Source organism: Nerophis ophidion, linkage group LG07 (assembly GCF_033978795.1).
Source record: "Nerophis ophidion isolate RoL-2023_Sa linkage group LG07, RoL_Noph_v1.0, whole genome shotgun sequence".
NCBI lineage: Eukaryota > Metazoa > Chordata > Actinopteri > Syngnathiformes > Syngnathidae > Nerophis > Nerophis ophidion.
In genome coordinates this window covers 40,188,678-40,204,211 of record NC_084617.1, presented here as the reverse complement: position 1 = coordinate 40,204,211, position 15,534 = coordinate 40,188,678, and the positions used below count along the sequence as shown (strand labels likewise).

Below are 15,534 nucleotides of genomic sequence, written 5' to 3'. Positions count from 1 at the left end.
GATAAAGGCATGGATTACTGTCTCAAACTGTCGCCTATAAAGAAGGTTTTTAACCATGGCCAGCTGACGTAAATAAAAAAAAGCTGGCTTTCACCACTGTGCCAATCTGACGGTCCAATTTAAAATCACTGTCAATACGAAAGCCCAAGTTGGTGACCATGGGCTTAACGTGCAAAGCCAAGGGGCAAAAGTCAACAGGGGGGAGCTCACAGGTACCACTAGGTCCAAACACTATTACTTCTGTCTTCTTTTCACAAAAATTTAAAAAGTTTAGTGCCACCCAGGCCTTGATATATTTTCAAGGCAAGCAAGTAGTGGCTGCATTGAAGAGGCATGATTTCTCTTTAACGAAAAATAAATGTGTGTGTCATCAGCATAACAATGAAAACTAATATCATGCTTTCTTAGGATTGAGCGAAGAGGAAGTAAATAAATAGAAAAGAGCAGTGGTCCTAAAACTGAGCCCTGTGGGTAAGGCTGAGCGATATGACTAAAAAATGTATCACGATATAAGTGTTTCATATCAGTCGATATCGATAATTATTGATAATTTAAAAAAATATATATTCTAAATATGTGACCACGTCCGTGTGTGGGGCCAGACACAAACTGTGTCAAATGAAAAGAGTCTATAAGGTTTAAAAAAATCCTTCACCAGTGTCTTGACGGGAAAGCATACATGGATATTAAAATCTTCAACAATGAGGACACGATCATAATTTCCTGCGTAAAAGTCCGAAACGTCATTGATGAAGTCCTTATTGTATTTGGGCGGGTGGTAAATGACAGCGCACAGCACCGCGTCAGCGCGACACACCTCAAATAAAGTCATTTCAAAGCTGGCGAAAAATGACGAAGGAAAGCATTGCTTACATTTATTTTCATTTTTATAAAGTGTCACCGTTTATCCTCCACAGCCTGAGGTACGAGGAGAGTTAAAGGGGAACATTATCACAATTTCAGAAGGGTTAAAACCAATAAAAATCAGTTCCCAGTGGCTTATTTTATTTTTCGAAGTTTTTTCAAAATGTTACCCATCATGGAATATCCCGAAAAAATACTTTAAAGTGCCTGATTTTCGCTATCTGTAAATCCACCGTCCAATTTCCTGTGACATCATCTTGTGATGCCAATACAAACAACATGGCGGATAGCACAGCAAGATATAGCTATATTAGCTCGGATTCAGACTCGGATTTCAGCTGCTTAAGTGATTCAAGAGATTACGCATGTATTGAATTGGATGGTTGGAGTATGGAGGCAGATAGCGAAAACGAAATTGAAGAAGAAACAGAAGCTATTGAGCGAATAGCTATTGAAGCTATTCGGCGATCGCCTTCTAACCAACGATTGAGTGTCGCCGGGTATCCATACATCTCTGTGCCATGTCTGTCGTAGCATCGCCGGTAAAATATGCAGACCAAACGAGGGACTTTGGCTGATAAAACAATCATGATGAGTTTCCTGGATAACTTGAAATTTCCATCCATAACTACTACTCAAGAGAGCGCTTTGGATCAACCTTTAGTGATCCGGGAAATTGTACATTCAATTAAACTAATGCAGAGCGGCAAGGCCCCTGGCCCAGATGGCTATCCTATAGACTTCTATAAAAAATTCTCATATAAACTGACTCCTCTCCTTTTATATATGTACAATGGCTCTCTGGACCGGGGTACCTTGCCTCGAACTCTCACCGAAACGTCAATAACTTTATTATTAACCCCGGGCAAAACAGACTGTGATTGTAGTTCTTACCGTCCCATCTCGCTCTTAAACGCTGATTATAAGATTTTAGCTAAAGCACTGGCCCTTCGCCTTGAATCAATTTTACCAAACATCATATCACCTGACCAAACTGGGTTTATGAAAAACCGGCACTCTTTTTCCAACATTCTTCTTAACATTATTTTCTCTCCAGCATCCGAGGAGACGCCAGAAGTGGTGGTCTCTTTGGATGCGGAGAAAGCTTTCGACAGGGTGGAACGGGGATATTTATTAGAGGTCTTAAAGAGGTTTAACATTGGGTCCAAATATATATCTTGGATAGCTCTTCTATACTCTTCTCCTAGAGCTACCGTAAGCACAAATGGGATGTTATCCCAATTTTTCACACTTGGCAGAGGCACACGCCAGGGGTGCCCTCTAAGCCCATTATTATTCGTTACTGTAATCGAACCCTTGTCCATTGCTCTTAAATTGGCTGGTATCAGTAAAGGAATCCATAGATGATGTCTAGAACTCACACATTCTCTACACGCGGATGATTTACTATTGTTTATATCTGATCCAATCTCTACCGTTCCAAATATTATTGAATTGCTGAACAATTTTGGATCATTCTCTGGCTATAAATTGAATTTCGCTAAGAGTGAATGCTTCCCTGTGAATAATTTGGCCCTTGAGATCCCTGATGGATATTTCCCATTCAAGATGTTCAGGAACAGCTTCAAGTACTTAGGTGTACATATTTGTCGTAAGCTACCAGCTCTCTACAAGGACAATTTTCCACCCTTAATCGACAAACTTAAATTAGATTTGAAAAGGTGGAATGATTTACACATAACTATAGCTGGCAGGGTAAACTGCGTCAAAATGAATGTGCGTCCTCGATTTTTGTATCTCTTTCAATGTTTGCCTATCTTTTAACCCAAATCCTTTTTTTGCATAATAAACAAACTAATTTCATCCTTTATATGAAAAGGCAAGACTCCCAGGATTAGGAGAGAATTCCTCCAAAGGCATAGGTCCGTAGGTGGTTTCTCACTCCCTAATCTAAAACACTACTATTGGGCAGCTAACATACACAAAGTGACTCTCTGGATCCAAGAACCTGAATTAATCTGGTGCAAATCTGAAGCTAGTTCCTGTTCTACCTCACTCTTGGATCTGCTTACATCAAAATTACCTTATCGACCATCCCAATTTACTTGTAGTCCAATTGTCATTTCTACCCTTAGAATCTGGTCTCAATTTACAAATACTTTCGGCCTGCAGGGCTTATCGAACCACAGCCCCATTCATAATAACCACCTCTTCCTCCCTCCTAGCACAGATGTAGCGTTTTCTCTATGAAAGCAGTCAAACCTTAGCAGGCTAAAAGACTTATATATTGGTGATGTTTTCGCTAGTTTCAGTGAACTGTGTGAAAAATTTGACCTACCAAAATCTCACCTATTTCGATACTTACAGGTTCGTAATTTTGTTAAATCAAATAGTCTCTTTCCCTAATACTCCACAAAATTCGCTAACTGATTCAATTTTAGATATTCCCACATATCAGAAAGGCCAATTTTCCTAAATCTACACCTTAATCTCCCAGTTTAGTAAAACATCTCTTGATAAAATCAGAGGGAATTGGGAAGAAGAGCTTGGCAGATCCATAGCTGATGGAGATAGGGATTTTGCCTTAACCCAAATTAACAACAGTACATCCTGTTCAAGGCTTAATTTAATACAATTTAAGGTTGTCCACCGTATTTATTTCACTAATTCCAAACTTTCCAAAATATATCCCAATATCTCGGATACTTGTAACAGATGTCACATGTCACCTGCAAACATGACGCACATGTTTTGGTCTTGTCCCCATTTGCTGGATTATTGGACAACTATTTTCAAACACCTTGCTAAGGCACTGGATTTAAATCTGACACCATGTGCAGAAATGGCTATTTTTGGGACGGTATTAGATCCCCAAATAAGGAGAAAATTTAAGGATAGTATCGCCTTTGCATCATTATTAGCACGTAGGAGAATTTTGCTGGAGTGGAAGTCACCTTTCTGCCCCAAAGCATCCTTATGGCTTAAATACCTTATGATGCATTTAGATGTGGAAAAAATTAAGTTAGGGGGGCACCTGAGAAGTTTTATTTTGTTTGGGGCTGTATGGTTGACTACATAGCTAAATTAAAGACGCTACAGGACACATGAAAAGTTCACCTTCCATAAACCAGCTTCTTTTTATTTATTTTTTTATATTTATTCCGGGTGTATATTTACTATCTGCCTATGTTGAGAAGAAAGTGATGTACTAATTATTTTCCATTTGTTACTGTACCTTTAACTTATGTAGGACCTGGGGGGAGGGGGGTTTATGTGTGTATGGGGTATGGGTTGGGTTGTTGTTCTTGGAAGTGGGTGGGAAAAAAAGGGGAAAATGTGTTGACTGTTCTATTGTACATTGTAATACCTGTCAAATTCAATAAAAACATTTAAAAAAAAAAGATTTAATTAAGGATTTTTTTAATTAAGGATTTTTATACTCGATTCCCAGACAAGCAATATTTACTCTTCCTCTCATTCCACAGTATGGAGTGCAGCTGGCGCTGGGCAGACACACACCTGAGGTTGATTAAGGGTGGCCTATATAATCTGGGTGCTGACGGGCTGTCAGCGCCAGAACTTTTGTGTTCACTGCAGTTGCTACTCGCCTGCGTCCGTGTACTCATCTCACTAGCAGACTCTCTAGTCTGTCTTATGCATCTCACAGGTTTGCCTGTTATTCCTAGCCTTGCCTAGCGCCTTTAGTTTATATTTAGTTTATCTGTTTCACTTCATTTATGAAGTATTTTTCCAAGCATCGTTTAGCGTTTTTATTTTTAGTACTTAGAACCTCTGTTTTGCATTTTCCCAGACAGTATTATTCCTAGCCTTGTCTAGCGCTTTTTGTTCAGTTTTGGTTATTCGTTATTGTAGTTCTTCATGGTGTGTTTTTGTGTTTTCACCATCGCCTTTTGTTTTGGCTACGTCCACCTTCCGCCAAAATAAAGGAATAACTTTTTACTACTACCAAAACGTCTCTGCATCCTTGGGATCCACCTTATCAGTTCGCAACAAATACCCTGTTTTTTAATTGTCTTGTCCTTTATACAGATCAAATACAGTAAATGCTTTTAAATAAAAGGAAACATTATAAAATAATTTGGCATGCGAATATATATATAATGATTAAAAAATACTAAATCTTGACATACAGTCTTGGTCAAAAGTTTACGTACACTTGTAAATAACATGTCATGGCTGTCTTAAGTTTATAATAATATCAACAACTCTTATTTTTTTGTGATAGGTGATTGGAGCACATACTTGTTGGTCACAAAAAACATTCATAAACTTTAGTTATTGTATGAATGTTACCAAATCTGCTGGGTCAAGAGTATACATACAGCAATGTTAATATTTGGTTACATGTCACTTGGCGAGTTTTACTGCAATAAGGCGCTTTTGATAGCCATCCCCAAGCTTCTGGTTGAATTTTGACAAAAATGGTGCAGTTTAGCTAAATTTGTTGGTTTTCTGACATAGACTTGTTTCTTCAGCATTGTCCACACATTTATGTCAGAACTTTGGGTAGGCCATTCTAAAACCTTAATTGAAGCTTATTTAGCTGTTCCTTTACCACTTTTGACATGTGTTTGGGGTCATTGCCCTGCTGGAACACCTAACTGCGCCCAAGACCCAACCTCCGGGCTGATGATTTTAGGTTGTCCTGGTAATCCTCCTTTTCATTGTCCCATTTACTCTCTGTAAAGCACCAGTTCCATTGGCAGCAAAACAGGCCTAGAGCATAATACAAACCCTGTTTCCATATGAGTTGGGAAATTGTGTTAGATGTAAATATAAACGAAATACAATAATTTGCGAATTCTTTATAACCCATATTCAACTGAATGCACTGCAAAAACAAGATATTTGACGTTCAAACTCATAAACTAAATTTGTTTTTTGCAAATAATAATTTACTTTGAATTTCATGGCTGCAACACGTGCCAAAGTAATTGGGAAAGGGCATGTTCACCACGGTGTTACATCACAACACTCAATAAACGTTTGGGAACTGAGGAAACTAATTGTTGACGTTTTGAAAGTGGAATGCTTTACCATTCTTGTTTTGAATGTGGAATTCTTTCCCATTATGGTTTTATGTAGAGCTTCAGTCGTTCAACAATCTCCGCTGTCGTATTTTACGCTTCATAATGCGCCACACATTTTTGATGGGAAACAGGTCTGGACAGCAGGCGGGCCAGGAAAGTACCCACACTCTTTTTTTACGAAGCCACACTGTTGTAACACGTGCTGAATGTGGCTTGGCATTGCCTTGCTGAAATAAGCAGCAGCGTCCATGAAAAAGACGGCGCTTAGATGGCCCCATATGTTGTTCCAAAACCTGTATGTACCTTTCAGCAATAATGGTGCCTTCACAGATGTGTAAGTTACCCATTACTTGGGCACTAATGCAACCCCATACCATCACAGATGCTGGCTTTTGAACTGTGCGTCGATAACAGTCTGGATGGTTTGCTTCCCCTTCCCTCGATGTCGAATATTTCCAAAAACAATTTGAGATGTGGACGCGTCAGACCACAGAACACTTTTCCACTTTGCATCAGTCCATCTTAGATGATCTCGGGCCCAGAGAAGCCGATGGCGTTTCTGGATGTTGTTGATAAATGGCTTTCGATTTGCATAGTAAAGCTTTAACTTGCACTTACAGATGTAGCGACAAACTGTTTTGCGTGACAGTGGTTTTCTTAAGTGTTCCTGAGCCCATGTAGTGATATCCTTTAGATATTGATGTCGGTTTTTGATACAGTGCCGTCTGAGGGATCGAAAGTCATTCAATGTTGGTTTCCGGCCATGCCGCTTACGAGGAGTGATTTCTCCAGATTCTCTGAAAAGTTTGATGATATTATTGACTGTAGATGTTGAAATACCTGAATTTCTTGCGATTGCACTTTGAGAAACGTTGTTCTTAAACTGTTTGACTATTTGCTCACGCAGTTGTGGACAAAGGGGTGTACCTCGCCCCATCCTTTCTTGTGAAAGACTGAACATTTTTTGGGAAGCTGATTTTATACCCAATCATGGCACCTGCCTGTTCCCAATTAGCCTGCACACCTGTGGGATGTTCCAAATAAGTGTTTGATGATCATTCCTCGACCTTATCAGTATTTATTGCCACCTTTCCCAACTTCTTTGTCACGTGTTGCTGGCATCAAATTCTAAAGTTAATGATTATTTGCAAAAAAAAAAAAAAAAGTTTATCAGTTTGAACATCAAATATGTTGTCTTTGTAGCATATTCAACTGAATATGGGTTGAACATGATTTGCAAATCATTGTATTCCGTTTATATTTACATCTAAAACAATTTCGTATGGAAACTGGGTTTGTACTACCACCACGATGCTTGACGGTAAGAATGGTGTTCCTGGGATTAAAGGCCTCATTTTTTCTCCTCCAGACATATTGCTGGGTATTGTGGCCAAACAGCTTAATTTTTGTTTCATCTGACAACAAACACAAAAATGTAGCTGTTTGGCCACAATACCCAGCAAGAGGAGTGGTCAAAAACTCAACCAGACGCTTGCCAGAAGCTTGGGGATGGCTACCAAAAGCACCTTATTGCAGTCAAACTTGCCAAGGGACAAGTAACCAAATATTAACATTGCTGTATGTATACTTTTGACCCAGCAGGTTTGATTACATTTTCTGTAGACTCATAATAAATTCATAAGAGAACCAAACTTCATAAATGTTTTTTGTGACAAACAAGTATGTGCTCCAATCACTCTATCACAAAAGAAATAAGAGTTGTAGAAATTATTGGAAACTCAAGACAGCCATGGCATTATGTTGACGACAACTGTATATTGATATTGGGATATTAAATAACCGATATTGGGGTTTTTTTTCATTCGATTGCATGGACCGTGCCAAGTGCACTTTTTCGAGGCACAACCACATCATTGCACTCAAATATTATCGATTTAATTTGCGCACTCGAGATCGAGCTCTTACGATTAGTTAGGGACTTAATTTGTGCCACATTGCCTAACAATAAATCAATACAACAAACTGGTCAAGTGCCATAAGAGGTGCCCTATGAAGCCTTTCAAACAGAGCTGTGAAAAGTCGTTTTCACTGAGGACCACATCGCAGTTCTGTTTGGCCTCAGAGGGCCGTGTCTAACAGTGAATACTATTATTACACTGTTTTTTAATGCATTTTATTAGTAAACATATGGAACGTTGCCATAATTTCACCTGAAAATTTAGTGTATATTACTGTAAATGGAAAAACAGTGCTGTTGTTATTATTGTAAAAAAAAAAAAAGGCAGCTCATGTGCCAGAATTTGACTGTAAAATTTACAATTGTCTTTTCTACTGTAAATTTAAAAAAAAACACAATTTTACAGTAAAATTTTGGCAACTGAGCTGCCAGTTTTTTTGCTGTTTCTTTTTACCGCAAATCAACAATTGTAGATTGTTTGGTGTTTAAGTGTGAATGCCAAAACGGCACCACAGTTTATTATAAGTAAAAAAAAAGTATTTTTTTTGTCATTTAGAGAAAAATGTTGTAAAAACTACAGTAATTTTTTTAATTGTACCATTAAATCTATTGCTACTTTTACATTGCAAAATTTGATGGTTAACTTGCTTTGAAATCATTATTATTAGTATTTATTACTATTTAAAAAAAATGATTTGAATGATTGATAATATATTTTTGCATAATTGGACAATATTTTAACTAACATATTTTGGGATTACATGGAGTACATATATTTTGTTCTCCCAAAATGCAAAGAAATAATACGTTTAGTAAGACAAGTTACAGTACTTTATTGATCCATATTATTTCCAGGCTTTTGATGGCCAAATAAAATTAAATGGCGGGCCACATCTGGCCCCCGGGCCTTGAGTTTGACATAGGTGCTTTACAACAACGAATTAATGTAATAGCTGACCCGGATAAGAAGTATAGAGGGTAAATAACCAGAATGTATATTAAATTAAAGAAGTTAAGTTTATGCGGAGATGAAGTGTAAAAATAGCAGCAGTTACCTCCCGACGTTAGCTGGAGCAGGATCGACCACCACAGAAGACTGCAGACCCCAAACAACTTCTTCTTCGGAGCTTTTTTCTCAAAGGAGGACATCTTCCCTCGCTAAAAATGGACAACTTACATACCTGCACACTTCTTTTCTTCCTTCTTCGGCGTTAGGTCCCACACAGTGTTACAGTTGGCTCGTGTTTTATGTTTAAAAGAAACTGGACACAATCGCACGACTCGCGGATCGAGACACTGGAGAAACTCCGCCTCCTGAGCGCGCGAGCTCGTTCTCGTGAACGCGTTTACCAAAGTAAAAGCCCCCAAAAAAAGAAACATTTTAAAGCGGAAGATCGATTTGGTGAAGTGTACGTTTAATAGCAGGGGTGTCTAAAGTGCGGCTATTTTAAAAATACTATTACAAAAAAACACAACAAATTAAAATTATGAGAGCAAAAAAATGTAGATTTGTAACGAGAAAAGTTGTGCTAAACCCGGGGTGTCAAACTCATCTTCATTGAGAGCCACATAGCAGTAATGGCTGCTTTCAGAGGGCCGGTTTTTAAAAGGTAATTTACATTATGCACCCCGGTAATAACCTGTGATGGATCATGATTAAGCGAAATGCAAATGCATTAGATCATTGGTTGTTTTTTTTTTATTTATAACTTGCTTTAAAATCTTAAAGGTGACAAGCAGATATTTAACTATATATTTTCATCTCATAAAAATAGTTTTACAATACAGTATAGAATAATATAATTGGCATGATCAGACAATATTTAAATTTAAAATATGCATTTTTTTCTGTCAAAATTTGAAGAACGAATGCATTTAGTAAAAAAAAAAAAAAAAAAAATGTTTTATTGAAATCCATTTTTCCAAGCTTTCCCGGGCCACATACAATGATGTGGCGGGCCAGAACTGGCCCCCGGGCCTTGAATTCGATATCAGTGCGCTAAACCATCCATCCATTTTCTACCGCTTATCCCTCACTGGGTCGCGGGGGCTGCTGGAGTCTCTCCCAGCAGCACACAAGCAGAAGGCAGGGTAGACCCTGCTTCTCAATTATTTTCTGTTATGCCCCCCGTAGGCAAAAGTAAATATTCCATTCCACTCTACACCACGACTATAAAAAGTTTCATTTTTCTATAAAATTGTTATAGGTACACTTCTGCATACCATTGTATCTCTATCAACATTAAAACAAACAACACACCAGTTTTTACCCACCATAGTCACAGTAAAGCCAAGGGCTACATATGTTTCGTCATATGGCAAAAAAAATGTTTCCCTGAGGCCCTCCCTTTAAGTGTGCTAAACTCATTGTTCAAAAAATAATTAATCAAAAGTGATGTTGTGTGAATGATGTACCTATTTAGGGTTTCAATTACCTCACAAGAAATACTACATTTTGAAAAATGTTTTGGGGAAAATATTTCATATGTTGTGTTTTGCCATAAAAAGGAGTAAAAAAGACATAAAACATTAAAAAAAATATGGCAAAGGATATCAGACTCCAACGTCATAATAGAAACACAATCAAATACAGTACATAAAACCAAAGAAAAGCATAAAAGGCGTTTTATCACATATTATTATAAAGAAGTCCTTTTTTATATCCAGTAAAAAAAACATCTAATAAATAAGAACAGCAAGGATAGGGCATAGAACATTCACCAAAATTGAGGGAAGCCGTACTGGTTTTGAAAATGAAAAAATATCAAAATGGCCCCCCGCCATGTTTATTTTTCAGTGTGAGGCCCTCAGTGGAAAAGGTGATATAACACCCCTGTGTAATATGACAAACATATAAATCTTAACAGATTTTAACGATTAAATGAATCAATCAAAATAATCGTATCATTCCTCGCGGATCATAAAGTCCTCTGCTCTGGCTTTTTAGCCTTACCAAATACCAGAACTAAGACCCATGGTGAGGCGCCATTTAGCCACTATGGCCCCCACCTGTGGAACAGCCAGCCAGAGAGACTCAGGACTGCAGAGTGTTGACATTTTAAAAAAAAAGGCAATCTGTTTCATCTGTTTTTTTGTTAGTTGTTTCCCCCTAATTATTAATATTTCTATTATTATCTCAGTTATGTTTGTATTAACTTAATAATATAATATTTATATTTAATATATATTGTATTGCTCTTCTCTGAGCTGCCACCTTACTGTGGTAGAGGAGTTTACATGTCCCAATGATCCTAGGAGATACCCCATAGCAAAAATGTGCTTGCTCATCTGTTGCTTGATCTCGTATCTTGAGAAAATGTTGAGCTTCTCATATCTGTCTAATTCTGTGATCAATTGTTTCTCTTTTATTGCTCCTAAGGGACCCTTAGGAGCAATGAATGAGCTAAAATGAAACAAGACATCACTGAGACAATGGAGGTTGAGTTGAGACAACCATTTGAGCAATATTTGAGAAGTGAGATACACTGAGGAGAGCTCATAAATGTATGCCACTGATCTCAATTATGTCTTATTTATTTTGAAGGACCATAAAAAGAGAAATAAATGAGATGTATGAGCAATAACAGAGATCTCTTAAATGTCTTATATCTCAAATTTGAGAATCATGAGAACAAATTGAGAGTGCAATTTAAATACTCATCATCTGACTTAATTAGAAATAACACTAAACAAATACTTAAATATTGAAAGGTGTATCACTTTATTTGACAACACAAAAATACAAAATATAATATGTAAAAATAGATAAAATACAAAAATGTAAATGTAGTTAATTAGGACATACATAATGTACATTTTGAGATTCATAATACTTAAAACAATGTAGAAAACAATATACAAAAAATAAAACAAATACAAAAATAAATGAATTTAACCTTAAGTACTCACTTTGTCATTGTGAAAAAGTCAGGTGTAGTTTTTTTTAACTCCTTGTTGAGCAAACCATGTACCTTAGTTAAAAAAAACACTTGACTTCATCTCAGTAACAAAATTTCCATTTTTGAAATATTCCAAGCAAAAACTGAAATACATTTATACAATTCTAACCGTGCTGTCTGGAATTGGTCTCCAAACAAAAAATAATCACATATTGAAAACCAGGGATACTTAACATTTTTTACCTTAGGGCACGACCAACTTTTCCACTACGGAGGGGTCTGGGGGCAACTCAAATATAAACACTGAATTAGTCATCTTACACTAAAGTGTATTACAACCGAGTACCATTGCGGCCCATATGGACGGACCACAGCTAAGAAACAGATATGTATTGGCGGCTTCCAAGGGGTACTCGCAGCCAAAGAGTGGGCCCCAGCCCTATGATTAAGAAACACTGTTGTAAACAATAGAACTGCCTCCTGCGATAACAATATAACATTTGGTACACAAATGATCATTGAAACATTTTGAAAATGGTTACAAAAGCTACTAATATACCTGATTATGTAAGCAGTAACATACTGCGTCATTTCCAGTCGTATTATTTTTTTTATTTGGAAACAACTTTGCACTGTGAAGGGATATTAGCTGCTAGCTTGTTAGTGAGGTTGCATCAGTGCCAAATTTGCTTGACACAGCACAGCTCAATATGCATTGTCACAGTATAACGTGGTACTAAAAGCTACATCATAGGGCACTTTTTTACAATATATACTGCGGAAACCTAGACAAAAATGTTTAAGATGTTTGCCAAGGAAATATCCTACCCCAGAATGAACTTGACAGGTACAAGGGCCTACTTAAAACTGGCTATGGCCTGACATTTGTTTACCAAAGCTTTCTTGAGCTTGGCCCCATCAATATTGTCCCAATCAGGAAGGGTACCACATCTCAGGACATACGCTGCAAGGCAAGAACATAATAATCAGCCATTCTTAATTTTGCCACATCAGTTTTAACAGGTATCAAGTCTATGCAATGCAATGCAATAACAATAATAATGCAATTTAAATGTAATGCTTTTTAATGCCATTTTTTGGTACTTAAAAAAATGTAATGCCCATGTGCGACTGCATATAGTTTTTTTTATATATATAGTCAAAAGCTTAAAATTATCCGTATAGACACAGTTGTAAGCATTAGACAAGTTAATTAGTTGAAAAGTTTACATGAATTGTTACTATCTAGTGTAGTGGTTCTTAACCTGGGTTCGATCGTGTACATAAAAACTTCTCCCTATCGACGTGTTATGGATACCCCCAAACAATGTCCCCTCTAATTTTCCATACACGTGAGCAAAGGTAAAAACTCCTTGAGCATTCAGTGGAGCACATGTAAGCGACGTCAGACGTGCACATGCACTGTGCCCACACCAGCAGCACACCTGTCCCGAACCTGACTAAATAACAAGTGAAATGTTTTATTATTATAATCAAATTACAGCAGTCATTTCCATGAGGTAGGGTTCCTGCTTTGGAAATAATTTGTACCCCTTTCAGATAACGCATTTAGTTGCCACTAAAACATTCACATGTTGCACATCCATCCATCCCTCCGTCTTCTTCCGCTTATCCGAGGTCGGGTCGCGGGGGAAACAGCCTAAGCAGGGAAACCCAGACTTCCCTCTCCCCAGCCACTTCGTCTAGCTCTTCCCGGGGGATCCCGAGGCATTCCCAGGCCAGCCGAGAGACATAGTCTTCCCAACGTGTCCTGGGTCTTCCCCGTGGCCTCCTACCGGTTGGACGTGCCCTAAACACCTCCCTAGGGAGGCGTTCGGGTGGCATCCTGACCAGATGCCCGAACCACCTCATTGGCTCCTCTCGATGTGGAGGAGCAGCGGCTTTACTTTGAGCTCCTCCCGGATGGCAGAGCTTCTCAACCTATCTCTAAGGGAGAGCCCCGCCACACGGCGGAGAAAACTCATTTCGGCCGCTTGTACCCGTGATTTTGTCCTTTCGTTCATAACCCAAAGCTCATGACCATAGGTGAGGATGGGAACGTAGATCGACCGGTAAATTGAGAGCTTTGCCTTCCAGCTCAGCTCCTTCTTCACCACAACGGATCGATACAGCGTCCCTATTACCGATCCACCTGTCGATCTCACGATCCACTCTTCCCTCACTCATGAACAACACTCCGAGGTACTTGAACTCCTCCACTTGGAGCAAGATCTCCTCCCCAACCTGGAGATGGCACTCCACCCTTTTCTGGGCGAGAACCATGGACTTGGACTTGCAGGGGCTGATTCTCATCGCGGTTGCTTCACACTCGGCTGCGAACCGATCCAGTGAGAGCTGAAGATCTTGGCCAGATGAAGCCATCAGGACCACATCCTCTGCAAATAGCAGAGATCTAATCCCGCAGTCACCAAACCAGATACCCTCAACGCCTTGACTGCTCCTAGAAATTCAGTCCATAAAACTTATGAACAGAATAGTGACAAAGGGCAGCCTTGGCGTAGTCCAACCCTCACTGGAAAAGGGGTCCGTCTTACTGTCGGCAATGCAGACCAAGCTCTGGCACTGATTATACAGGGAGCGGACCGCCACAATAAGATCGTTACCCCATACTCTTTTGAGCACTTCCCACAGGACACGGTCGAATGCCTTCTCCAAGTTTACAAAGCTCATGTAGACTGTTTGGGCAAATTCCCATGCAACCTCATCCCCAGAAATAGGAGAGCCCACCACAGATTCCCCAGGCACTTTTTCCTCATAGGAAGACGTGCTGGAAGGATTGAGTAGGCCTTTGAAGTATTCCCTCCACCGATCCACAACATCCGCAGTCGAGGTGAGCAGAACACCATCCCCACCATATACCATACAAATAATCATTAACTTTGGAATTTGATGCCAGCAATACGTAAATTGGGAAAGGTGGCAATAAATACGGATAATGTTGAGGAATGCTCATCAAACGCTGATTTGGAACATCCCACAGGTGTGCAGGCTAATTGGGAACAGGTGGGTGCCATGATTGGGTATGAAAACAGCTTTCCAAAAAATGCTCAGTCTTTCACAAGAAAGGATGGGGCGAGGTACACCCCTTTGTCCACAACTGCGTGAGCAAATAGTCAAACAGTTCAAGAACAACGTTTCTCAAAGTGCAATTTCAAGAAATTTAGGGATTTCAACATCTACGGTCCATAATATCATCAAAAGGTTCAGAAAATCTGGATAAATCACTCCACGTAAGCGGCATGGCCGGAAACCAATATTGAAGGACCATGACCTTCGATCCCTCAGACGGCACTGTATCAAAAAACGATATCATTTTCTAAGGATATGGGCTCAGGAACACTTCAGAAAAACCACTGTCACTTAATACAGTTTGTCGTTACATCTGTAAGTGAAAGTTAAAGCTGTCACGATCCGCTACACGAATCGTTTATTGTTTTGCTTTGGATATGTTTTGATCACGTTTGGACTCTGCCGATCCCTTCAGTTGAACACTTCCTTGTTTACATTCGTCACCATGGCTACTTAATTACGCCTCCTGCACGCACTCCCGAAGCACACCTGTTTTGATTTATTGTGTTGTATTTAGGACCGCCTGCTACCTCAGTGCCTCGTCGCCAGTTTGTTTGCACCACGCAACAGTTACGTTAGGTTTGTCTGTTTGTATTCTCTCTGCTAAGTGTAGCTTATCCTCCGCGCGCTTGGCTCGCGCTTCATGGACTTTTTGAACTCTGCCTCTTTTTTCTTACGTTCTGTAGTCGGTTTCGGTGCTAAGGCACGCCTTTGATTTGCTCGTTTGTACAAGTGTTCTTTTGTTGTATTT

At 39.0% G+C, this 15,534-nt stretch overlaps 1 protein-coding gene across 2 annotated transcripts in view; it reads right to left on the bottom strand.

Moving 5' to 3' along the window:
- The window catches only part of cspg4ba (chondroitin sulfate proteoglycan 4ba), a 90,450-nt gene extending 81,319 nt beyond the window's left edge, over positions 1–9,131 (bottom strand). The window contains exon 1 of one of the 2 annotated variants that reach the window (XM_061906166.1): positions 8,850–9,131. In XM_061906166.1, coding sequence (XP_061762150.1) covers positions 8,850–8,943 — 94 coding nt within the window. In that variant the 5' untranslated portion in view covers positions 8,944–9,131. The remainder of the gene's footprint in view (positions 1–8,849) is intronic. The other variant, XM_061906168.1, reaches the window with a different exon arrangement.
- Positions 9,132–15,534: the final 6,403 nt, after the last annotated feature.